Genomic DNA, 26,051 nt, shown 5'->3' on the forward strand with positions numbered 1-26,051 from the left:
AGATCCTTGAGGAATCGCCACACTGTCTTCCACAATGGTTGAACTAGTTTACAGTCCCACCAACAGTGTAAAAATGTTCCTGTTTCTCCACATCTTCTCCAGCACCTGTTGCTTCCTGACTTTTTAATGATTGCCATTCCAACTGGTGTGCATGGGATGGCATTTTTTTTTTTATTGCACATAACTCCTTTATTATACTGATCTGGAAAAAGGATTTAGTACAGTTATGCTCAAATGAACCCTAGACCCATGTGGCAGGGCCAGGCAACTACAGCATGTTTCAGAAATCAGTGAAAAACACACTTGGAGAGGACCAAGAGGCATTTCACTGCCATGAAACAAGGTGGAGAGGGATTCTAAAACACACAGCATGAAGCACTCCTGCCCCTCAGAGGTCAAGGAGCTCATCCCATATTGGTATGAGGAATGGCTTATTTTCTGACGACCACATGTGGGACTATTTCAACCACCACGAGAAACCCTTAGAAGGGTTATTGTTTTGTATTATTTATATTCACTACACTTTTTTTTTTTTAATAAAAGTAAACGTAACACATAAACTAAATTCAGGATTGATCCCAACCTTCTAGAGCCAGTTCCTCTGGGGTCAGGGAGGAAACAGTTGTCACATCACCATGCAGGTTACATTCATCTTCCACTGGGATGACTAGAGCTCCCAGGCAGTGGCCTGACTACAGACGAGCACAGGACTAGCTCCTGGGGGCAGACAGGCTCTCTTGCTTCTCCTCATTGGTGGTAGCTCAGCATGGTTCCCCCTCACAAGTCCTTAGTAAACAAAGCACTTGCAAAAACCCAAGTCACTACCTTTGAACTCTCTTGGATAAGGGGGGCTTTTCCACAGCTTAGACTGAGAACCTGTGCCCTAGAAGTGCTATTCTGACTAGAATGTATGAAGGGAGTGGGTGCAGAAGACAAAATGGCTAAAATGAAAATGGGAGCCACCGGTCCCCATCTGCAGCTGCAACTCAAGATGTCTACAGATGTGGTCAGTGTGACATGTGCAGGAGGGAGGGGCAGATAGATGCAATGGGCAGGAGGGTGCTCCTGGGGACAGTAGCCTGTTTGCTGGTCTTAACTTCTTGGCTTTGTCCTGGGCAGCCACAACTTCCATGGCTTTGCACATGGTCTCTTCATCCCCCAGGAACTGTGTGGGCTTGATGGGCTTCAAGTTCTTGTCCAATTTATAGACAATGGGAATGCCAGTTGGCAGGTTCGGCTCCATGATAGCCTCTTCAGAGAGACCCTTCAGATGCGTGACAATACCCCAGAGGCTGTTGCCATGGGCTGCAATCAGTACCCATTTCCCCTCCTTGATCTGGGGAAATATTTCTTCATTCCAGAAGGGCAGAGCTCTGGCAATCGTGTCCTTCAGACACTCACAGGAGGGTAGGAGATTTTCTGTGAGGTCTGCATACCTGTGATCCTTACTGATGTTGCTGTAGAAAGGATGGTAGGGCTCCATCGGAGGTGGTGGGACATCATAGGAGCACCTGCAGATCTTCACCTGGGCCTCACCATGTTTTGCAGCAGTTTCTGCTTTATTGAGACCGGTTAGAGCCCCATAGTGCTGCTCATTGAGGCGCCAAGTCCTCACTATTGGCAGCCACATCTGAACAACGGCATCTAGCACTGTCCAGAAGGTCGGATCACTCTCTTCTGCACCGAGGTGAAGCAGATGTCAAACTCATAGCCAGCATCTCGCAGCGCCTGCTTTGCCTCCTCATGGCCCGCAGGGCTCAGGACGGCATCGTACCAGCCGCTGAAGTGGTTCTCCAGGTTCCACACACTCTTGCTGTGCCGGATCTGCACCAGTTTGTAGGTGGCCATGGTGGCAGGCTTGGGGGATAGCATTCTTGATTTGGCTCTCAGCTTGGATGTTGTTGGTGCATAGGGATTCTACTGATTTTTGTACATTGACTTTGTATCCTGAAGCTTTGCTGAAGTTGTTTATCAAACCAAGGAGCTTTGGAGCAGAGATTATGGGGTTTTCTAGGCATAGAATCATACTGACTGGAATCAGGGACAGTTTGACTTCCCCTCTATTCAGATGGCTTTTATATCTTTCTCTTGCCTGATTGCTCGGGCTAGGACTTCCAGTACCATGTTGAAAAGGACCGGTGAGAGAGGACATCCTTGTTTTGTTCTGGTGTTTAATAAGAATGCTTCCAGCTTTTGCCCATTCAATATGATGTTGGCTGTGGGTTTCTCATAGATGGCTCTTATTATTTTGAAGTACGTTCCTTCAGTGCCTAGTTTGTTGAGGGTTTTTAACATGAAGGGATGTTGAACTTTATCAAAAGCTTTTTCTGCATTTATTGAGATTATCATGTGGTTTTTGTTTTTAATTCTGTTTATGTGATGAATCACATTTATTCATTTGTGTATGTTGAACCAAACTTGCGTCCCAGGAATGAAGCCTCCTTGATAGTGGTGGATTAGCTTTTTGATGTGCTGCTGGATTCATTTCACTAGTATTTTATTGAGAATTTTTGCATCTATGTTCATCAAGGATTTGGCCTGAAGTTTTGTTTTTTGTTGTTGTTGTGTCCCTGCCAGGTTTTGGTATCAGGATGATGCTGGTTTCATAGAATGAGTTAGGGAGGAGTCCCTCCTCCTCTGTTTTTTGGGATAGTTTCAGTAGGAATGGTACCAGCTCTTCTTTATACTTCTTGTAATATTCAGCTGTGAATCCCTCTGGTCCCGGGTTTTTTCTGGTTGGTAGGCTTTTTGTTACTGATTCAGTTTTGGAACTCATTATTGGTCTCTGTCCAGGATTCAATTTCTTCCTGGTTCAATCTTGGAAGGTTGTATATTTCAAGGAATTTATCCATTTCTTCTAGGTTTTCTAGCTTGTGTGCACAGAGGTGTTTTTAGTAGTCTCTGAGGGTTTTTTAAATTTCTGTGGGGTAGGTGGTAACATCCCTTTGTCATTTCTGATTGTGTTTATTTTGATCTTCTCTCTTTTTTTCCTTATCAGTCTAGCTAGCATTTTATCTACCTTATTTATTCTTTCAAAGAACCAAGTCCTGGATTCATTGATCTTCTGTATGTTTTTTTGTGTCTCAATTTCCTTCAGTTTAGCCCTGATTTTGATTTCTTGTGTTCTACTAGCTTTGGGGTCGATTTGCTCTTGTTTCTCTATTTCCTCTAGGTGTGATGTTCGGTTGTTAACTTAAGATCCTTCCAACTTTTTGACGTAGGCATTCAGCGCTATAAACTTCCCTCTTAATATTGCTTTAGCTGTGCCCCAGAGATTCTGGTGTGTAGTATCTTTGTTCTAATTAGTTTCAAATAATTTCTGGATTTCTGCCTTAATTTCATTGTTTACCCAAAAGTCATTCAGAAGCAGGTTAATTTCCATTAATTTCTATTTTTATTGCACTGTAGTCTGAGAGTGTGGTTGGTATTTTTTTTTTTATTTGCTAAGGATTGTTTTATGGCTGATTGGTCAATTTTAGATTATAGGCCATGTGCAGATGAGAAGAATATATACACTCTTGTTTTTGGGTGGAGATTTCTGTAGATGTCTACTAGGTCTATTTGGTCAAGTGTCAAATTCAGGTCCTGAATTTCTTTGTTAGTTTTCTGCCTCAATGACCTGTCTAATACTGCCAGTGGGATGTTAAAGTCTCCCACTATTATTGTGTGGTTATCGAAATCTCTTTGTGGGTCTCTAAAAACTTGCTCTATGAATTTGGGTGCTCCTGTTTTGGATGCATATCTATTTAGGACAGTTAAGTCTGGCCTTTTGAGGTGAACCCTTTACCATTATGTAATGCCTTTCTTTATCTTTTTTGATTTTTGTTGGTTTAAAGTCTGTTTTGTTTGAACGCAGAATAGCAACTCCTGCTTTTTTCTGTTTTCCATTTGCTTGGTAGATTTTTCTCCATCCCTTTAGTTTGATCCTATGTGTGTCACTGCATGCGAAATGGGTCTATTCAAGACAGCATACTGTTGGGTCTTGCTTCTTTGTCCAACTTGCCACTCTGTGCCTTTTAATCGGGCATTTAGCCCATTTACATTTAAGGTTAGTTAATATTGATATGTGTGGATTTGAAGGATCAAATCCTGTTTTGTGTTGTTATTTGGTTATTATGCAGATCTCTTTGTGTGGTTGCTTTTTGGCATCAATGGTGTATGTATTTAAGCATGTTTTTGTAGTGGCCAGTAATAATCTTTCCTTTCCATATTTAACACTCCCTTTAGGACCTCTTATAAGGCAGGTCTGATGGTAATGAATTCCCTTAGCATTTGCTTGCCTGAAAAGAATCTTATTTCTCCTTCACTTATGAAGCTTAGTTTGGCTGGATATGAAATTCTTGTTTGGAATTTCTTTTCTTTAATAATGCTGAATATAGGTCCTCAGTCTCTGCTGGCTTATAGAGTTGCTGCTGAAAGGTATGCTGTTAGCCTGATGGGGTTTCCTTGGGAGGTGGCCTGCCCCTTCTCTTTAGCTGCTGTTAACATTTTTTGTTTCATTTTGACCTCAGAGAATCTGACAAGTATGTGTCTTGGGGATGGTTATCTGTGTAGTATCTCACAAGGGTTCTCTGCATTTTCTGAGTTTGAATGTTGGCCTCTCTAGTGAAGTTGGGGGAATTTTCATGGATGATATCCTAAAATATGTTTTCCAAGTTGCTTGCTTTCTCTCCCTCTCTTTCAGGGACATCAGTGAGTCATAGATTTGGTGTCTTTACATAATCCCATACTTTGGAAATTTTGTTCATTCTTCTTTAATCTTTTTTTCTTTATTTTTGTCTGACTGAGTTATTTCAGAGAAGTTATATTCAAGCTCTGAGATTCTTTCCTCAGCTTGATCGATTCTGCTGTTATAATTGTGATTGTATTCTGGAATTCTTGAAGTGAGTTTTTCAGCTCTATCAGATCAGTTCCGTTCTTTCTTAAAGTGGCCATTTCGTCTTTCATCTCCTGTATCACTTTGTAGTATTCCTTAGAATCCCTGGATTAGGTTTTCACTGTCTCCTGAATCTCAGTGATCTCTGTTCCTATCCACATTCTGATTTCTGTTTTTGTCATTTCAGCCTGGTTAAGAACCATTGCTGGGGAACTACTGCAGTTGTTTGGAGGTAAGAAAGCACTCTGACTTTTGAGTTGCCAGAGCTCTTGCACTGGTTCTTTATCATCTGTGTGGGCTGATTTTCCTTCAGTCTTAGAAATTGCTGTCCTTCGGATAGGTTTTTTTTGCCTCTATCTTCTTTGATGCCCTGGAAGGTTTGAATCTCATATAAGGTGGGTTCAGTTGACTGGCTTCGTTTCTGGAAGAATTTAGGGGGCAAGGCTCAGCTCAGAACTTTTGGGCTGCATGCTGCAACTTTGGGAGGCTGTTACTGGATATCTGACTTTGTTCTCTGGCCCCTTGAGGTTAGGAAACTGCTACAGTGGAGGGGCTGAGGTGTTCCTGGACCTCTGGCCACAATACTCTGATGGGTGGTGCCAGCCAAACCACTTTGTTGGGGTGGTGGCAGCAGAATCTGTGCTTATTTGTAAGTGCCAAGAGCAGTGCCAAGAGCAAGTGGCAGTGTGGTGGGGTGAATGCTCAACAACTGGGGCAGAGTGCTGGTGGCCATGGGGCTGCCGGCCTCCATGTGTACACTCATGCTGGTAGCAGTGTCAGCGCAGGGGCAGGCTAGTGGTGAGCGTGGGGCTGCCAGCCTCCATGCATATGTTCACACTGGCAGCAGTGGCAGCGTGCGGCAGGGGGTGGGGCTGCTGACCTCCATGCACATGTTCGCATTGGCATTTCTATATTTTAAAAGGAAATAGTTTGGCAGTTTCTGATAAAGATGAACCAGCACTCTATGACCCTAGAGAAATAAAAACTTATGTTCATACACAAACCTACACATGAATGTACATAGCTGCCTTATTTGTAATAGCCAAAAACTAGAAGCAGCCCAAATGACCTTGATTAGGTAAATGAATATACAAATTGTGTTACATCTAGATCATGGAATTCTATTAAGCAATAAACAGGAATGCACTATTGATGCACTTGGATGGATCTCAAGAGCATCATACTGTGTAAGAAAAAGCCAATTTCAAAAGATTACTACTTTACAATTTCATTTATATAACATTATAAAAATGACAAAATTATAGTGAAACAGAACAGATATAGTGGTTCCCAGGGGTTAGGATTGAAGAGAGGGAGTACCTGTAAAGGACTAATACAAAGTATATCATTCCAAGTTTATTTAGGGTGATGGAAAAGTTCTGTATTTTGATTGTGGTGGTGGTTAAATGCATATATACATGTGAGAAAATTTTATAGGAGTGTATATAAAAATTGAGCGCATGTAAAAACTGGTGAAATTCAAATAAGGACTATAGTTAATAGTATGTATTCATATCCTGGTTTTGATAATTGCAGTATACGTAGGTCAAATATTTTGGGGAAAGTTAGGTAAAGAGTACATTTGAACATGGAAATTCTGTACTATTTTTGCAACTTCTAAGTAAGTCTAAAGTTATTCCAAAATAAAAAATTGAACATCTTTTATAATAGTTACATCTATTTTCTTTCCTTTCTTTCCCTCCCTCCCTCCCTTCCTTCCTTCCTTCTTTCCTTCCTTCCTTTCTCTTTGTCTCTCTCTCTCTCTTTCTCTGTCTTACTCTGTTGCCCAGGCTGCAGTACAGTGGTGCAATCATAGTTCACTGCAGCCTTGAACTCCTGGGCAGAAGTTACCTTCTCCTATCAGCCTCCTGAGTAGCTGAGACTACCGGTGTGTTCCACCATACCCAGCTATTACTTTTTTTTTTTTTTTTGTAGAGATAGGGTCTCATTATGTTGTCCAGGTTGATGATTTTGAACTCCTAGGCTCAAGTGATCCTCCTACCTTGCTCTCCCTTTAAAGTGCTAGGATTACAGGAGTGAGCCACTGTGCCTGGTCTGTTTTCTTTTAGACTTTAGACAATGGCCCCTAGAAGGAGGGAGATTTGGGGACAGGAATCGAATCATATCACATGGCTTATTAATTTTCAAGTGGAACCCCTTTACTTATGTTTCAAAGTGAGGAAAATAAGAAGTTCTTTGCCAGTTCTGGCCAGTGGAATTAGAGTATTTGCTTTCATGGCATCAGATACCATCTACCACATGCTGAAAATATGGATCTTGAAAAGACAGTTGCTAATCTATGTAATATGGTTTTCCACTAATCTGTTAATAAATTCATTTTTCCTGCTCCTTCATTATTTCTCCACATGTAGATTAAATGGATTATACTACAATTAAATTTGACTGTAACAAGAGGCAGTGCTTTAGAGCAATGAGCTATTGGGAGGCCAGCATGCTATTCCTAGCTTTACTGCTGATTTATGGGCTAAGGACAAAGCACCCCCACTTCACAGTGCCTCAACTTTTCCGTCTATAGAGTGAAGTAAACAATGTCTCAGAGGGACATGGTGCTGCTTTATAAGCTCTATATTCTAATTGAGCTCCAAATTCCTTTATAGATAGGTGCTCTTTGAAGAACTAAAGACGTATTTATATTGTTGTTGTGACTCTTAATAGAAATGAAGCTTTAAAATCTAATTTTAAAAGTCTCCTCCTGCACAGTACATTATCCACGTTCTTAAATACTGCAATCAACTATGCACTGAGTTGCTCTGTGATATTTATTAAAAATAAAAAAGGCACCACAAAGACAAACTGCAGAACATTTTCAAAGCCATGTGCAGGGGTTTAACTGCAGGACTTCCACGGAAGTTAATGGGACTCATACTGGCAAATTGCAGGCACCACTTTGAAAATTTACCCCATAGTGACAGTTTAATGCTTCTTATTGATCACAGAGTTTCAGATAACATCTCAAGGCAAAAAGGGACAATTTCTCAAAAGAAATAAACAATCTTTAATGAAATAATTCTGCACTGCAATCATCATAACTAAGAGTATGGAATAGAGTCCTTTGGCAAGGAGGATCTTAGGAATTGCTTGCTGGTGATACCACTGGGGCTGTAAAAAAGTTTCCATCACATTCTAATTCCAGTTCCTTATAGAAAAATAACATTTTAAAAAACAATGTAAAATTTTATGTTTCTAAGGGCAGAAATATAGAAACAGAAAATTCAGAGGATTATTTCCTTATAAACTTATGTTTATATTTTTCAGAATGGGTAGTCATTTGTATATTGCTGATAGGAAGTTCCAACAGGCACAGATGACTAAAAAACCCAGGGCATTAAACAGTCATACTTTTTGTTGCCTGATTAATGTTGCTGTTCATAACCTGAATAGTATTCATATTAGGCCTGCCAGCAACCCGTTGGACCTTTGCCTGGTGGCCTGTCTTTAGAAGGAACCTTGATTCAGGGTAGCAGAGCCTACATGGCCTTAAGGGTGTGACCTCTGCCTGTCTCCCCTATCACCTGCTATTCTCCCCACTGCTCATTGAGCTCCAGCCACAAGACCTTATGTCTCCACCTTGTACAACCCAAGCTCATCAAGTGTTAATAATCCTTGCAATTACTATTCCCTGGCCTGGAAACATCTGTGTCTAAACCTTCTCATGGCTGGCTCTTCTTAATATTCAGGTCAACTCGAGTGTCAACTACTTAGAAAGACTTTCTCAGACCACCCAAGCTAAGGTAGCCTCTACTCTTTCTTTTTTATTTTCTTCATTGTGCTTATCTGTAGCTGACTTTATCTTGTTTTTCAAAAACATATTTGTGTATTGTTTTTATTTGACCACACGAATATTATCTCTATAAGAAGGAAGACCTTGTCCATTTGGTGCCATACAGCCTCTCCAGCATCCATAAGCATGCTTGGACATGGTAGAAATTGTATAAATGTTCGGTGGATGACTCAAACATAATTTGAAAACCTGGGGGTAGTCCTTTGCTTCTTTGTTTTATATAATCACTCATGATATTCTATAGCCTTCTTCCTAGGACTGCTTCAATTTCCATCATCTTTGCTCTGTAACACCGTAATTATAGTATACCTCCTTTCAGTTTTGCCATTCTCTAAGGGCACATGAGATTCTATTCTTATAGGCAGGAACCGTGTCTTAGTCGCTTTTGTATCCTTTATACTTAAGATTGTGTTTGACACATAATAAATACTCTGTCTGTGAATGAATTTTCTTATGTAACATGTGATAGTACAGAATGTTAATACAGTATATCATAGTGCTCTACTAAAGTTTATAGAGAGAGGGGGAAATAATCCTTATTCATTTTCCTCTTTGGAAATAAATTTTCTTCATGTGGTCCAATCATATCAGCTAATCAAGCTACCTTGTAAGTTCAACTTTCAAGTTTGTGTACCAGGTCAACAATTACCTAAATTACCAATAGTTTATTAATGTTAAAAAACATTTGAAGGTATTCCTGCGAGCAATGTTACTTACTCTCCAGATGTCTCCAATTTGGAAATACACAGGGAGTCTCATGATAACATCAACTCAAGAGCATATGCAAGTTTGATACAGGCAAGTAAGTCTATTTTAGGTCCTAATTTCCCATTCAGGTTAGAGAGCAGCAATAGGTAACATAATTTAGTTGATATAATTAAGGCTAATACTGCAAGTAATGTTCTATAAAGCCTGGCTTTTCTTTAAACATCTTGAATTACTAATGATAAGCATAATAGTATCATGTTCTTTGGTTTACAAGTTGATGACAATAGATAAGGTTCAATTAAATTTAATTTTAAAATGCTAATAAACAGTAAAGACAATTTTCCAGTTGGGTATGTATATTTTTCTAGAGTGAAATCATGAGAAATAAATCCAGGTTCTTTCACCTATCATCTTTTTAAGTTTGTCTTACTTCCTCATCTATAAAGTCTTAAGTCTTGTCTTACTTCCTCATCTATAAAATGGGACATTATAAAGGCCAGGCATGGTGGCTCACACCTGTAATACCAGCACTTTGGGACGCTGAAGCGAGTGGATCACTTGAGGCCAGGAGTTCAAGACCAGCCTGGCCAACACGGTGAAATCCTATTTCTACTAAAAATGCAAAAATTAGCTGGGTGTGATGGCGTGTGCTGTAGTCCCAGCTACTCAGGAGGCTGAGGCATGAGAATGGCTTGAACCCAGGAGGCAGAGGTTGCAGTGAGCTGAGACTGTGCCACTGGACTCTAGCCTGGGTGATAGAGGGAAACTCTGCCTCAAAAAATAAAATAAATAAAATAAAATAAAATAAAATAAAGTAAAATAAAATAAATAAATAAGGACATTCTAGTACTTATGTAGAATTAAATAAGACCATATTTATAAAGCGCTTAGAGTAGTACCTAATATATAGTAGTTCTCAATAAATATCAGCTATTATTAACTAGAGGGATTAAAATTGTTTTAATGTTTTGTGATCAGCCAATCGAACAGGTTTTAATTGCCCTCAGATGGTCCAGTTAATTACATGGAAGGAATCTATGTGCACTGAGGGAGTTTGAACACTTAGAAGTAAAAAGTCGCAGAAGAGTGTATGACTAACAGAAAATAAGTGAAATAATATAATTTCTACTAAAGGGGAAAAGGGAGTAGAAGGTATAGAAAATAATGCCACTCAAGAGTAAGTGTCTTAGAACAAAAGATAGAGAAGACAGAGAAATAGAAAAATGATGTCTCAAATCAATTTAGAACACGGTGGCAGTTTTGGGAGTCTGTGATCTAACTTTTGAACACATTAGCAACTTAAGTTGCCTTTTAATAAGATGAAATCATAGATACATTAGAGTAGTCTCAGCCATGTGGTTGATTTTAATAAAGGCTTCAATTTTATCCACATAGGATAAAATAAAATTTTATTTTATGCCTCTTTTGTCCTCTTGTGGAAATAATTACACTGAAAATAAACTGTTAAAATAACAATAAGAAATCAACTTACACTTAGCATCAAATACAGATCCAAGACTAATAACAGGCTGGTATTTTCTCACTGAGACTCCCTGCAAGACTGAAAAATATGGCCCTGTTATATCTGCCTTTGGAAAGCGTCACCAAGGAATCTAAAAAAAGCCACTGTGAGAAGTCATTTGTTGGCTTCCTGACACATCAGGCTCATTATTGTGATCCCAGTTTCAGCCTTTCGTCTATTTGCAAATTTTAGGTAGGTCAGTAATGAAAGCTAGAAAAAAGAATGACTATGAAATCAGTCTTAGAGGTTATTCACAAAATCTTTATGCCGATGTTATTGGGTGAGTGTTTTGTGTTTTCACATAGAGAAATCATAAAGCAGCCAGTCCGGGTAAATGAAGGGCAGCTTGGGTGGTCATCCCAAAACACACTTGACTATCCACATCAGCAATACAGCAATTAGTGCTCATAGCTATAGAATGTTATTATGACAGAAGAGTCTTAGGGGAGAGATAAAAATTGAACACATAGATATGAGGAAGAATTTTATATTCTAGATAAGATTTTACTAATTTTCAAAGGAAATGCTTAAAACCAAGCAGAGATAAATCAATATACAGTAGTAATGAAAGAAAGTACCTAATTAAAAACAGTTAAATAGATTTGTTTCTTCCCTTATGTTACAATTGTTTAAAATATGTTTTCCAAACACAAATATGTAATGATTTTAGGATTTGTGAAATCAATGGGCTTTTGAAATGCTCTTGGTTTTGGCTAGAGTGCGGGGATAAGGAAGGTGGGCAGTTCAGAAGGGGACATGCTAAAATCTTCAGTAATTAGCCCATAAAACCTCTATCAATTGGGCCTTTGTCAATAGGGTGCAATACTACATGGGGCTTGTTAGCTGACCACTCTAGCTGCTTCAGTGTGTTTCCAATTGGAAAGAAAAACATTGGTGTGCTTACAGAAAGCATTTCCCAGGTTGAAGGCACAGCCAGTCTACCACAATCTTTTCTATGTTCTTTTCTCGAATGCTCAAGACTTCTAAAAATATTTGGGTGTGTACTTGGCATGTTCAGAGTAATCAAATCTTACAAATATATGAAGTTTTGAGAGGTTTTAGCTATATTTCCAAAAACCCATTCAGAACAGTTATTATGGACAGATAAGTGATGCTATTTCTTTTTTCATTTTGTCACAGTAAATTAGGTTGAACAAGGGTACTACAGTGTTCACTTTAGTATTTTACCAGTTACATCAAGCATTTTTATGATCCTGTTGAACAGGCCTAGAAACAGTCTCAAAAGTCATCTAGTACAGCTTGCTGCCTTCAGGAAGGTGATGTTTGATTCCTTCGTGTAGGTTAAATTTTACTGACCTCATACTGATAAGCCACATTTGAACATGCTTCACTATAACATCCATTCAGCTGGACCATGGGTCAAACATGTACATTTAATAAAAGACTAAAAAAATTCATAGTTATCCTAACTGTAAGTACAAATCTAGACTTTGTTCTAATGGGGATTCATTATATATTTATCCATGAAATTTTCTTTCAAAGCAATTAATTTACTAGAGGTAAAATATCTAAATAAAGAAAAGGTCTGAAGGGTTAACAAAACTGCAATTATGCCTAAACCATGTCATACTAGTATTTTTTTGAGACAGGGTCTTACTCTTTTTACTTAGGCTGGAGTGTAGTGGCAGGAACATGGCTCACTGCAGCCTCAAACTCCTGGGCTCAAGCGATCCTCCAGTCTCAGCCTTCTGAGTAGCTGGGACTACAGGTGTATGCCACCATGCCCAGCTAATTTTTAAATTTTGGTAGAGACAGGATCTTTCCATCCCAGGCTGGTCTTAAACTCCTGGGCTCAAGTGATCTGCCTTCCTCAGCCTTCCAAAGGGCTGGGATTACAGGCAGGAGTGACTGTGCCAGGCATCATACTAAATTTTTAAGGTCACTATTGATACGTCCAAAGGCAAGTAAGATTATATAGATAACATAACATCATTTTTAGAACTACATATTATATCAAGACCTGCAAGGACCTGAGACAGGAAGAGAAAGACTAAAGGACTAAGATGTGTTGATGTATCCATAGCTGAAAACAGCTATCAAAATGCAGCAGACATCTGGGAAAAAGCTTTCTTTTTCACATGGAGGCCAGAGATACGTTGGCATTGCTTCTGGAATTGGAACAAAACCAATTTTTAATTGGTTTTAAAATCTGGAATGAAACATTTTTCCAGTCATCCATGAACTGACCTTATCCTGTAGAAGTTGAGTGAATCTTGGCTAACCATCTGCCTTGTGAATTGTTTTGTTTGGGCCCCTTATGGGACAGAAAATACTTGTTGTGCAGTAGTTTCACATCAAGTTACAGTCCGTTGTAATGCTGCCTGAGTAGAGAATTCAGAGAGAAAAAAGCATCTCCAGGGAGAAAAATCTAATGCCTTCACTAATATGCCTTAGGGCTTTATGAATCTGCAAGGCTTGGAGTTACCACCTACTTTGCTCCATACCTTAGCATGATGGCTTCCAAAAAGAAGTAAAGCCTATTATTGGAGAAGATAGACAGCTAGACAAACAGACTGCATTCATGAGGGCCAAACAAGGTATTTTAAGATAGATTTAACTGAGAATTCCACTAGATTCAATATTGTAACACCAGTGCCTCACATACAGCCACATTTCCATAAATTCTGGTTTAATAAGTGGAGACTTTTGAGATGTGCATACTATGAAAGAAGTATGGAATAAAGGACTCTTCTTAACAGTGCCCATGGAAGATGATACACTTTCTTCCTTAAATCCACTCTGCCCCCACCATAGGGAACAGGAGTAAGGGAGGAAACTAAGAAGATTACTCAACAATTCCTGACTCCTAAAACAAAACAGAAAACCTGTGGTAGCTGCAGAAGATAGCCTAAACTATTTTGTAAATTAAAAACCTACTTTTTCAGGTTGAAAATAGTTGAAATAAATAAGCCTCATCAAGAATTTTCAGTATTTGGATTTGAATGGCTGCCTAAGAAGTGAGAAAGACAAAAAAGCAAGAGAGCCAAATTTAGCTGCTAATAATAATAGCTTTTATATATAGACTTTTCCATTTTATAATACTTTTAAATATTACTGGGAAATGCTAGATCTTACCTCCAGAATGCTCTATGGCATCTTCATTAGGAAGTATAATTTCAAGCTGGAACCCAGGTGAATGATGTCTGTCAGAAACAATGGCAGCTAGGGAGGTGCAGAGATGTGCTATGTATTTGGGTATTTTGGATTGGAGGGTGGGGGATTCATATTTCAGAGTGTAGAGCACTTTGTCCAGTCTACAGTTACCAATGCATTAAGCAAACCATACTTACAATCATTCTTGAAGAATGTTAATTGATATGCATTACCAGTACCAATGTATGGCTATCTATTCCAGCTGATCCAGAGCATAACCTGGTGTCCTATTGCAGAGCAAAAAGGGTTTTTTATACTCACTGAAATCAATGTTCCCCTAAATCAGGGCAACACTGGAGAAGCACGTATTTCCATATAAGTTAATTGATATAAGTGGGTATTCTAGAGCCAGATTGCCTGGCTAAAATTCCAGCTCTACCACTTAGTAGCTGTATGACATTCAGCAACTAACTCAGCCTCTCTTTGCCTCAAATTCTTCAACTGTAAAATGGGGATAATAAAAATATCTACCTCATAATGCTGTGGAGACAACATCAAATGAGTTAACATTTTCAAAACACAAGAGTGCCTGGTCCACGATAAGTACTCCATGGATGTTAGCTTTTAATATTAATCAAATATTGCAAAACAGGAGATAGAAGAAAAGAATCTTGGTGTCACAGTCCAGGTATCTGAGACTCTGATACTCACCTATAACACAGAAGGGCTTTCGAGCGAACCTCAGTCTTCCTTGCCATCCTCTATACCGACAACAGCAACCTGCAGACCAGATTCGAATGATGAACTCCAAACCAAAGACGACAATCATCACGAACTCCTAAAATATCAGATAAGACATATCAGAGAGAAGCATTATGGAGCAAACCACAGTAAGAAGCTCTATGAATATTTTTGAACATTTAGGCACTTTGTCTAAAGGATCTGGTTGTTAATATCTAAAGTTAAGAACATTTCCTTTCTCCAAATCAAACTAAATCTGGAGAGCACTTCAACCTCATACTGTCTGCATTTCCTATCATGGAATGCTATTCCTTTTCAAGTCATTAATGCTTCGCAAATCTGGGAGTCAGTTTCAATACTAAATGTGCAGGCTGAATAATGGATCTGTCTCATCTGGAATTTATAGTGCAGCTGACTTTAGCTACCCAGTAACATGTGAAATATCTGAAATAAAATAGCGATCCTGAAATATAATGGCAAGTTTTACAGAAAATAGAGCTTCATTTTGCTGCAAGGAGTGACATAATCTCTAAATCTTCGAGAATTGTTCTTAGAGAAAAAGAAGCAAGTATTTAGAAGTATACTGAATTCTTTCATTACAGTGTCAATATCTCCTTATAAAACAGTAAGTTTCAAAAGCATTACAGTGTGACACACATATCCTTTGCCAGAAATGAGACCCTGAATCCTCCAGATCTGAAGCTTGTTAATTATCATGCTGCCCTTCGGCGAGAGCTGCCTAGAAAACAACACCTGCTCCAGGAAAATGACTGAGATTATTTAGGAAGAGTTGTGAGTTAACCCTGGGGAAAGGCCAGCTAAAGTGGCTCATTAAACAGTCGGTGATAGAATGAAAAACCAAATGAAATTTGTAAAACGAAAGCATTTCTGGAGCAAGCTTAGCACAGTCACCTTGTTGTCCCTATAGGGACAAGCACTTAATTTATCAAAATTGTTTTTCCTTTAAAAAATAATTCCCTTTCTTGTTTTAAAACAAGGGTTGATTCAACTTTTATAATGTAGAACAATATTTATAGATTGTTATTATAATAGCTTAATTGTAAAGGTAATATATTGTCTTTATTAAAACTTCCAAACATCACAGAAATATAAAGCAGAGAAAGTAAACATTCTAACCTACTCCCCATTCTCCCATTCTTACTCGCAGGATAAAAACCGTTATCAAATTTATAAAAGTGGATTTTTGTTGCAAATTTCAGGCAAATGTCTGTTTCTTTAATTAGAGCATGTGATGATATGCTGCACTTTTGAAATGCCTAGTAGAGCTATATCATTCTATCCTTCTCTTATTTTGCACTAAGTAATCCACAAATATTTCTCATGATGGGCAATAAATACCCAATATCATCACTGCTTACTCACAGTTATTCAAAATTACTTATAGGATTAACCTTCAAAGATGACTTTACGCACAGATAACCAAAACTAGGGTCAACATACATTCATTAATAATCCGAAGGTTTTGTTTGATTTTGGCTTTGTTTTGGTTTTGAATGTATATCTGGGTAGTTGAGTCTGTTCATTTATTAAGGTATCTAAAGTGCCAGATCATTTGTTGTTAATCCAGCACATCTTTCCAAATATAGAAAACACACTCAGGCCCAAAATGCCCAGTAGTTGTGCCTGTGCCCAACCTAGGTTGAATGGCAGATCCACTTTTTAATCCCTGCCCCTAATTCCTACTTATGCCAGGACATTTGGCACTCCAGTTGTGAGTACTCATATTATAAGGGACCCCAAGAAAATCCCAAATGTGGCCTGAGCCCCCGAACACTACCGTGTAGTAATTTTTCTTTGTCATGGAAACAGATGACACCAATATGTCTATTGTTCTTAACAAATGACAGATATATGCCCATTGTTCTTAGGTATGCAAGGTCACTGCACTATTCCTATGCTGCAGTAAGGCAGAATAAATTACATTTACAAGTTCTTTATTCAAGCCCTATTGTTCAGAAATATTGCTTGCTGCTTTTTTTTTTAAGGAGGTGAGGGAAAAATGACAAGACAGTCTCAAAATTCATAAAGCAAAACTAATAGGGCTGAAAGGAAAAATAGACAAATGTTAATTTGTATTTGGGAACTTCATCAACCCACCTTATCCTTGCTCAGAACTATGGGCATAGAACTACTAGAAAGAAAATTAACGAGCATGTGAATTATTTGAACAACACATTCAACCTGCAGGATCTGACTGATATGAGACATTTCACCCAACATCAGCAGAATACACATTTTTAAAAAGCACCCATGCACATTTATTAAGATAGATTATATTCTGGGTCATAAACAAATTTCAACAAGTTTAAAAGAATAAAATCAGACAGAATGTGTTCTCAAGCGACAATGGAATAAAACTAGAAATCAATAACAGAAAGACAACAAGCAAATCTCTAAACATGTAGAAATTAAACAATATTCCCAATAATCCATTGGTCAAAGAGAAAGTCTCAAAAAATTAAAAAAAACATTGAACTGAATAAAAATTAAAAAATGACATAAAATATGTAGGATGCAGTAAAAGCAGTGCTGAGAGGAAAATTTATAGCACTAAATGCTTACATTATAGAAGAAGAAAGTGTCATACTAATAATCTAAGTTCCTACCTCAAGAAGTTGGAAAAAAAAGGGTAAAATAAACCCAAAGGAAGCAGATAGAAGGAAATAATATAGAAAAGAGCAAAAATTAATGAAACTGAAAAGAGGGAAACAATATGGGAAATCCATGGAACAAAAAAGTGGTTCCTTGAGAAAATCAATAAAATTGATAAATCTCTTTCTTCAAAGCTGACAAAAATCCCCCATGTCAGGAATGTAATAGGGGATATCAGTGCAGATCCTACACCCACCAAAAAAATGAAGGAGTACTATGGTGACTTTATGCACATACACTTGATAACTTAGAAGAAATGAACCAAATCCTTTAAAACTACAAGCTACCTGTAACAAACCTGCACATTGTGCACATGTACCCTAAAACTTAAAGTATAATAATAATAAAATAAAAAAAGAATTGTAACAATGAAAAAAAACTACAAGCTACCAAAACTCAACAAAGAAGAAATAGACAATCTAGGTAGCCCTATAACCTCTAAAGCAATTGAACTCATAGTTTAAAATCTCCCCAAACAGAAATGTCCAGGTCAAATGGTTTCACTGGCAAAATCAACCAGGCATTTAAATAAGAATATATCATTTTCACACAATTTCTCCCAGAAAATAGAGGAGAAAAAAAACTTTCTCAATCATTTTATGAAGTCAGTATTATCTTGACACCAAAACCAGACAAAGACAATAAAACAAAGCAAAACAAAAACTACATACCCATATTTACCATAAACTTAGACACAAAAATCCTCAACAAAATATTAGCAAACAGTCAATCAGTCAATATATAGGCAAGTAGGATTTATTCCAGGTATGCAAGGCTAGCTCAATGGTTGAAATCAATCAATATAATGCATTATATAATAAAGCTAAAGAAAAAAACATATAACCATATAAATTTATGAAGACATAGCATTTGACAAAATCCAACACCCATTTATGATTAAAAAAACTCTCAGCAAGTTAGGAAAAGAGGTTTAACATTTAATTCGATAAATAGCATTTACAACAAACCTAACATCACACTTAATAGTGAAAGACTGAATGGTTTTCCCCAACATTAAGAACAACCAAGATGTATACTTTCATCACTCTTATTCAACATAGTATTGTAGGTTATATTAATAGTTGCTGCAATAAGCCAAATAAAAGAAAAAAAAGGCATGCAGTTTGGAAAGGTAAACATAAAATGGTCTCTATTTACAAATGGCATGATGGTCTACAGAAAAATCCCAAGGAATCTATGAAGACACTCTTGAAACGAGTGAGTTCACTAAGGCTGCATGATATATGATCAATGTAAAAAATTAATCATATTTCTTTATACTAACAATGATCACATGGAAACAAAAATTAGAAACACAAAATTATTATTTATAATAATTCCAAATAAAATAATACTTAAATATCCACTTAGAAAAACACATACAGTTTATGTGCATTGAGATTACAAAATGCAGATAAAAGAAATCAGAGAAGACCTAAATAAGTGAGGAGAAATACCGTGTTTATGAATTGGAAGACTGATCATAGCAAAGATGTCAATTCTTCCCAAATTGATCTACAGGTCTAATAAAATTCCTGTCAAAATCTCAGCAAAGTTTTTTTTTGGGGGGGTAGACACAAACTTATTTTAAAATTTATATGAAAATGCACAGGACCTGGAATAGCTAAACAATGCTGACAAAGAAGAATAAAACAAGATCAATCACTTTACCTGATATTAAGGCCTACTATTATAGCTCCAGTAATCAAGACTGTGGATTGGTAGAGGGATAGACATATAGAACATATAGACATATAGAACAGTGAACAGAATAGAGAATTCAGAACTAGACCCACACAAATATGCTCAATTGATTCGTTTTAAAGGTGCAAAAGCATTTCAATGGAGGAAGAAGAGCCCTCAACAAATGATGCTGGAAAAATTGGACATCTATAGGCAAAAAAGTGGACCTTAATCTATACTTCCTATCTTATGATAATCATTTAAAAATGGACCATGGGTTTAAAAATTAAACATAAAATAATAAAACTTTTAGGAAAAATATGGAGACATTTTTGGGATTTGGACTAAGCAAAGAGTTCTTAATCTTGACATCAGAGGCAGAAGTTATAAAAGGAAAAAATGAGAAATTGGACTCCATCAAAAGTAAAAACTTACTCTGTGAGAGCCAAGGTACTAAGGATGAAAAGACCAGCCATAGACTGGGAGAAAATGTTTGTAAACCACGTATCTGACAAAGGACTAATATCTAAAATATATAAAGAAACCTTAAAACTCAACAGTAAAAAACCAAAAACTCAATTAGAAAATTGGCAAAGGTATAAACAGGATATTCATAAAAGAGGACATACATAAAAGAGGTTACACATATGGCAAAGAAACACATGAAAAGTTATGTGACATCACTAGCCATCAGAAAAATGCAAATTAGATTGCAATGGTATCACTACACAGCTAGCAGAACAGCTAAAATAAAAAATAGTGGCAAAAAATAGTGACAACACAAAATGCTGGGGAGGATGCAGAGAAGCTGGACCATTCAAACACTGCTGATGGGAACGTAAAACAGTATAGTCCCTCTGAGCACGGTAGTTTCTTATAAAACTGGACATATAGTTACCATATGACTCAGCAATTGTACTCTTGGGCATTCATGTCAGAGACATGAAAACTTATGTTTGTACAAAAACCTGTACATGAATCTTCACAGCAGAATTATTCATAATGACTAGACCCCAAAAACAGCCCAGATGTCCTTCACCATGAGGATGGTTAAACAAGCTCTGGTGCCTCCATACCATGGAATGCTACTCAGTAATAAAAATGAATGAACTATTGATACACAGAGTAACATAAATGAATTGCCAAGGAATTATGTTGAGCGCAAAAAAAGTCACTCTTAAAAAGTTATACACTGTATTATTCCATTTATATAACATTTTTGAAATAAAAACATTTCAGAAATGGAGAACAGATTAGTGGTTGCTGGGGTCAGGCTGGAGAAGGGAAGGGGTGTGCAAGTGCGAAGGAGAAGGTGCATATGGTTAGCAAGGGGCAACTTGAGAGATCCTTGTGACAATGGAACTGTCCAATATCTTTTTTTTTTTTGAGACAGAGTGTTGCTCTGTTGTCCAGGCTGGAGTGCAGTGGTGCGATCTCGGCTCACTGCAAGCTCCACCTCCCGGGTTAATGCCATTCACCTGCCTCAGCCTCCCAAGTAGCTAGGACTACAGGCACCCACCACCACGCCCAGCTAATTTTTTGTATTTTTAGTAGAGATGGGGTTTCACCATGTTAGCCAGGATGGTCTCGATCTCCTGACCTCGTGATCTGCCCGCCTCGGCCTCCCAAAGTGCTGGGATTACAGGAGTGAGCCACCACGCCCAGCCGGAACTGTCCAATATCTTGACTGTTGTTTTAGATATACTAATCTGTGCATGTGATAAAACTGTACAGAGCTAATACACCCCCACCCCCCACACACACACATACACAAATGTATTCAAGTAAAACTGGAGAAATCTGAATGAGATTTGTGAGCTGTATCAATATTATTATCCTGGTTGTGATATTATACTATAGTTTTACAAAATGTTACCTTTTGCGGAAATTGGGTAAAGTATACACAGGATATGTCTACTATATCTTACAACTGCATGTGAATCTACAATTATCTCAATAACAATTTAAATTAAAAAAAGCCATTGCCAGCAATCTAGACAATGGGATAGACTCATAAGAGGAAATATGTTCTTCAAATCCAGATGCTGGGTCTGATCTCACTGCGTTTTGTTTAGAGGTACTCTCTAAATCACCCTTTGGATGAGGTCTCATTGTTTTATTTTCATATGAGTTGAAAATACAAAAATCTGTTACATTCAGTTGAGATGATTTAAATTAGGGATGGTTCTTCTGACCTTTGCTGGGTAAGCCATGAGACAAGTTCTGGTGCCTTTGCTGCTGTACCTCAGGATAAAGCAGTTCATTTTCTCTTGCTTGGTTTTAGTTGAAATAAAATGCTCGCTATTTACTGAAATGGCAGCTAAAGAGATTAGTGAATAATATTCAGAATATTTGACTTGTTTGGAGGAAAGCTGTAGTGGAAACTTGATGTTATTAACAATGGTCCTGTCCTTCCTTATTTAAGCTCCTGGAAGCTTGGCTTGGATAGCTCTTTACAAAAGCAAAGACAATAAATGTTTATTATTTTTATCATTCACCTTGCAGGAGTTACAATGTTTCCTCATTTGTCCTCACAGAATTTTGGTAAAACATAGAACTTTCTTATTCTTCTTAAATGATAAGGAAATTAAGAAGCCTAAGAGGCAGTGGTGGCCGGGCGTGGTGGCTCACGCCTGTAATCCCAGCACTTTGGGAAGCCGAGGTGGGTGGATCACGAGGTCAGGAGATCGAGACCATCCTGGCTAACACGGTGAAACCCGTCTCTACTAAAAATACAAAAAATTAGCCTGGCGTGGTGGCGGGCGCCTGTAGTCCCAGCTATTCAGGAGGCTGAGGCAGGAGAATGGCGTGAACCCGGGAGGCGGAGCTTGCAGTGAGCCGAGATTGTACCACTGCACTCCAGCCTGGGAGACAGAGCAAGATTCTGTATCAAAAAAAAAAAAAAAAAAAAAAAAAAAGAGGCAGTGGTAGAGCTAGTCTTGAATTTTATCTACACTACGTATTGAGAATACCAATCCATATTAACCCTCTTTTCCAGGCATTAAAGAAGCCTCTTCATATGTCATACCTGAGAACTGTGATTCAATTTAATTGATACATATAACTCTGCTGTACCATTTGAGGTTTAAATTACGTTCTTGCAGTTATTTTGTTTTTTAGCTACTTAAAATTGTTTTAGGCAGATTGATTTTTTGGGTACAAATTCACAATGTTTAAAAGCTCATGTTCCAGTTGTTTTCTCATTAATTAACAGCACTGTTCATTAAAACACAGTGACCTTTGTCTAATCTACAAGCTGTCTTCTGTGACCATTAGTTTTTTCTGGTTTTATGCCATCAAATAGCATTTTTGTGAAGATGAAATGCTGACATTATAAACCCTGTGACATTTGCACCAATTCTTGAAGAGCTGCGGCTAATTAGACATACATAATTAGAACTATTGCTTTTATTCAGAATATCAACATAATCAATTCCCAGCTATTTTTGTTCCTTTTTGTGTGTGCACATATACTTAAAGTAACATAGAGCTAGCAGGCCAACATGCCTCTTTACATAATCCCTGCCAGGAAAGAATTTGTGACATAAACTGCATCGTAAAATGCAAAAAAAAGAGGCATAAGTCAGAAGGGTTGCAGTTATAATTCTATGTAATTTGGAAAATTCTACTAGTATAACACATATTAGGGGAATGAAATTAAGATCTAGAGATGGCTCCAAACTTAAACCAAAATGTGGAAATATACAAAAGTAAATATCTTCCGGAATTGTGTCTCTTTGGAGAGCAGAAAAATATCTTCGAAACATGTTTACTAACTGTAACTTACAGAACATCACATACCATCATCAATCTAGCTAGCTTTCAAACTTCTCCTTACTTTTTGGGAAGGCATATTAGTGTACTGGAAGAAAATTTGAGGGAATGAATGTTTTTACCAAAGGGACTAATTTGACCTGGAGTTGAGGACACATGGATATTTACAGAATCATTGCTGCACAGAGGTGGTTGTGAGAGCGTGACAGAACTTCACTAAGTTGGCTAGTAGATGCTTCAGGGGGTGGGTATGGGGAGAAGGGGGTCATAGAAGTGGGAGTGGGGTGGAGATAGGGGAAATTAGATTAAGGTGTGAAGGGGTATGGATGCTTCCTGCTTTGGAAAAAAATGACTGAGGTAGTTTTGACAGACAGTGTCACTGCGGCTAGCCTCATTGATCGGAAGGCTTAGGAAGATATGATAGATGAATTTGTTTGAGTAGCTCCAGCAAAATCTAGTGCCTTAGTGGGTCTTCCCGCCTGGGATTAGTTGATTCCTGAAATTTCTTTATAAATGATTTATTCATTCAAGTTTTTCACACCTGTTAATATATAAATCTGCTCCTGAAAACTAATTCATTTAACCGTACCTAAATAACAATGTTCGTTTATCCCAGAGGTTCTTCAGAAGATCATAGGGAAGGCAATAGTTTGAAAATGCCCCATTCCAAATGACTGATTGACACTTTGTTACTAAGGAAGGATCAAGGCTGGTTTTTATCAGGTATTGAGGCCATGAATTGAGACCATATGGGCTGGAGGCAGGAAGTGGGTGCCCCCTTCTTGGGGAAAAGAGTTGGGAACAGCAGGACATTCCTGATTTACCCCTCGCTGCCTACCTGGAGTGGCCCTATGCATCCCAGTTACTAGTTGGGATGCCATGATGAGAGGACTTCTGTCCTCTCTGGTAGTGATTTTAGATCCTTAGGGATGGGTTGGCTCTTGTCAGCAGCTATAATGCCTGCCTAGTATGAGCAGCCACCCAGATGATCCCTTCTGCGTTTAAGTTTTATGTTCTGTAAGTCGCATCTGCAGCAGGGCACAGGATGTCTTAGGCTTTCCCCTTCACCTGCCACAGGTGAAGTCTGCCCATAGGACCAAGCTGAAGTGGTGCCCTTTGTGGAGGAGCCTTGCTGAGGTTTTTTGGGTTGTCCATCCTCCCCCATTCTGAACCTATTTATACCTTAATTGGTTTGAGGTTTCTATTTGGGTGTGTCTGCATGCCCAAATGATTCATGTATGAATCATAAACACCAAGCTGGAAACATTGAAAATGGCTGTACCTTGAACTGGACCCAGATATCTATTCTGTTATGATTTTGTAAAATAATCACAAATTAACCAGTTCAACTTAGAATCGAAGCTCAATGTCCTGAATCAGATCGAAATGGAAACACCAAAAGTGTCTCCAAAATGAATGAAATCAAACCAAGTTTTCATTTGATTCAAATTGCTAATTTGTCTACTTCTCACTAATCTATAGGCTTTTCTTCCTCTTAAGAACTACATGAGGCCGGGAGCAGTGGTTCACGCCGGTAATCTCGGCACTTTGGGAGACCGAGGTGAGCAGATGACTTGAGGTCAGGAGTTCGAGACCAGCCTGGTTAACATGGTGAAATCCAGTCTCTACTAAAAATCAAAAATTGGCCAGGCATGGTGACAGGTGCCTTTAATCCCAGCTACTCAGGAGGCTGAGGCAGGAGAATTGCTTGAACCTGGGAGGTGGAGGTTGCAGTGAGCCGAGATCAAAATTAAAATTTTAGATACACAAATTTAAATAAAATTCCTTAAAACAAACAAGTATTTCTATTTAGAGAGCTATCCTGACCTTGAGAAATTAGTGCATGTCAGCCAAGTTGACTGTAAAACAGATCTTATCTTCTCATATTGGGGTTATTTGTCCTGTGGATTGAAATGGATGCTTGTGTCAAGACAAGAGATAGTACGGCTTCCATGCTACTGAGAGCAAGAGGCAGGTCAGGGCTGGGCATGTTTTTAGAGAACTTTCAGAATTTTTATCTTTTCTTACTGAGGAGTTGTGTCTCTGTTCTTACAGCTGCCCTTCTTTGGACCAAAGGAATTGCTCTTATACTGGGAGATCCCTTGATTTCCAGAAAATCTGCTTCTTCCTTCTTCCTTGAGGGTATTTACAGAGTTTAGTATAACTAACTTCTCTGCAATGCTGACTTCATTTCTAGATGTTCTGCTTTTCATGAATTCATTTTATAAGTGTCTACTGAATACCTTAAACATGCAGGATATAAAGATCAGCAATGTGTTCTGTTACCCTCAAGGAGTTTATAATCTATTGGGGGTAGATAAGACACACCACTAGAAAACTCACAAAATCTAGTGCCAGAAGTTCTGCTGAGTGGTGGTTTCTAGAGAAATGCCTTACCCATTGTCGTAGCTCCTCTGTCTAGAGCAGGCCCTAGCCAAATGTTTGTTGAACTTTCCTTCAGTTCAAGGCTTCAGGCTCAGCACCACCCAATTAGCATACTGTTTTATTATCTGTTAAAATCAAAATTCTCAAAAAGAGCTAGCTGGAGGTGGAAAAATGAGAATAAGTTAATTGGCCTATGATTTTCATTTCTGACCTGTCCAGCTTTATGACACTAATTGCAGTGACAGGGTGAATGGCTTCTTACTGCAAGACGTCTTAGTGACAGTGTGGGCTTATTTTGATTAATGTAAGCTGGAGGACAGTAACTACCTAATTTCACTCCTATGGTTTCTACCACTCCATGATTTTATTTTCATTTGTTGTTACCCGATATCTCTTCTCTTTTTACATTTTACTAGCCTGAAAGGATTTTTCACTAATGGTTACATCGTTGTTCTTAAGACAAGCTACGGGGGAAAGAAAGTGGGAGACAGTTTATCCCTTTTATTTGAGCATATTTTAGGCAGAATCTCCAAATGTCTTAGTTCTTGGAGGAAATGGAACTTCAGGGTGGAGCCAGAGTGGCTCCTGAAGGCTAAGCAGAAGTGGCCAGTGTGTTTTGTTTACTCAGTAACCAGGAAAGCAAAGGCTGTGTTGATGAAGGGGTAGAACCCCGAAAAGCTCAACTGTTGAGCTGTCAGTGGGGAAGAATTCTGCTTGTTGGTAGAATGTGAAAAACCTGGAAGAAATGGAAACCTTTGGGATCATGGCTTTCA

The 26,051-nt window shown here is 38.2% G+C and overlaps 1 protein-coding gene across 2 annotated transcripts in view; it reads right to left on the minus strand.

Annotated features, from left to right (window-relative positions):
• KCNQ5 (potassium voltage-gated channel subfamily Q member 5) overlaps positions 1 to 26,051 on the minus strand; it is a 571,663-nt gene that overhangs the window by 143,912 nt on the left and 401,700 nt on the right. For both annotated transcript variants that reach the window (XM_003271108.3, XM_030809332.1), the window contains exon 3: positions 14,734 to 14,860. In XM_003271108.3, the coding sequence (XP_003271156.2) occupies positions 14,734 to 14,860 (127 nt within the window). The remainder of the gene's footprint in view (positions 1 to 14,733; positions 14,861 to 26,051) is intronic.

This window comes from Nomascus leucogenys, chromosome 3 (assembly GCF_006542625.1).
Source record: "Nomascus leucogenys isolate Asia chromosome 3, Asia_NLE_v1, whole genome shotgun sequence".
NCBI classification, from domain to species: domain Eukaryota; kingdom Metazoa; phylum Chordata; class Mammalia; order Primates; family Hylobatidae; genus Nomascus; species Nomascus leucogenys.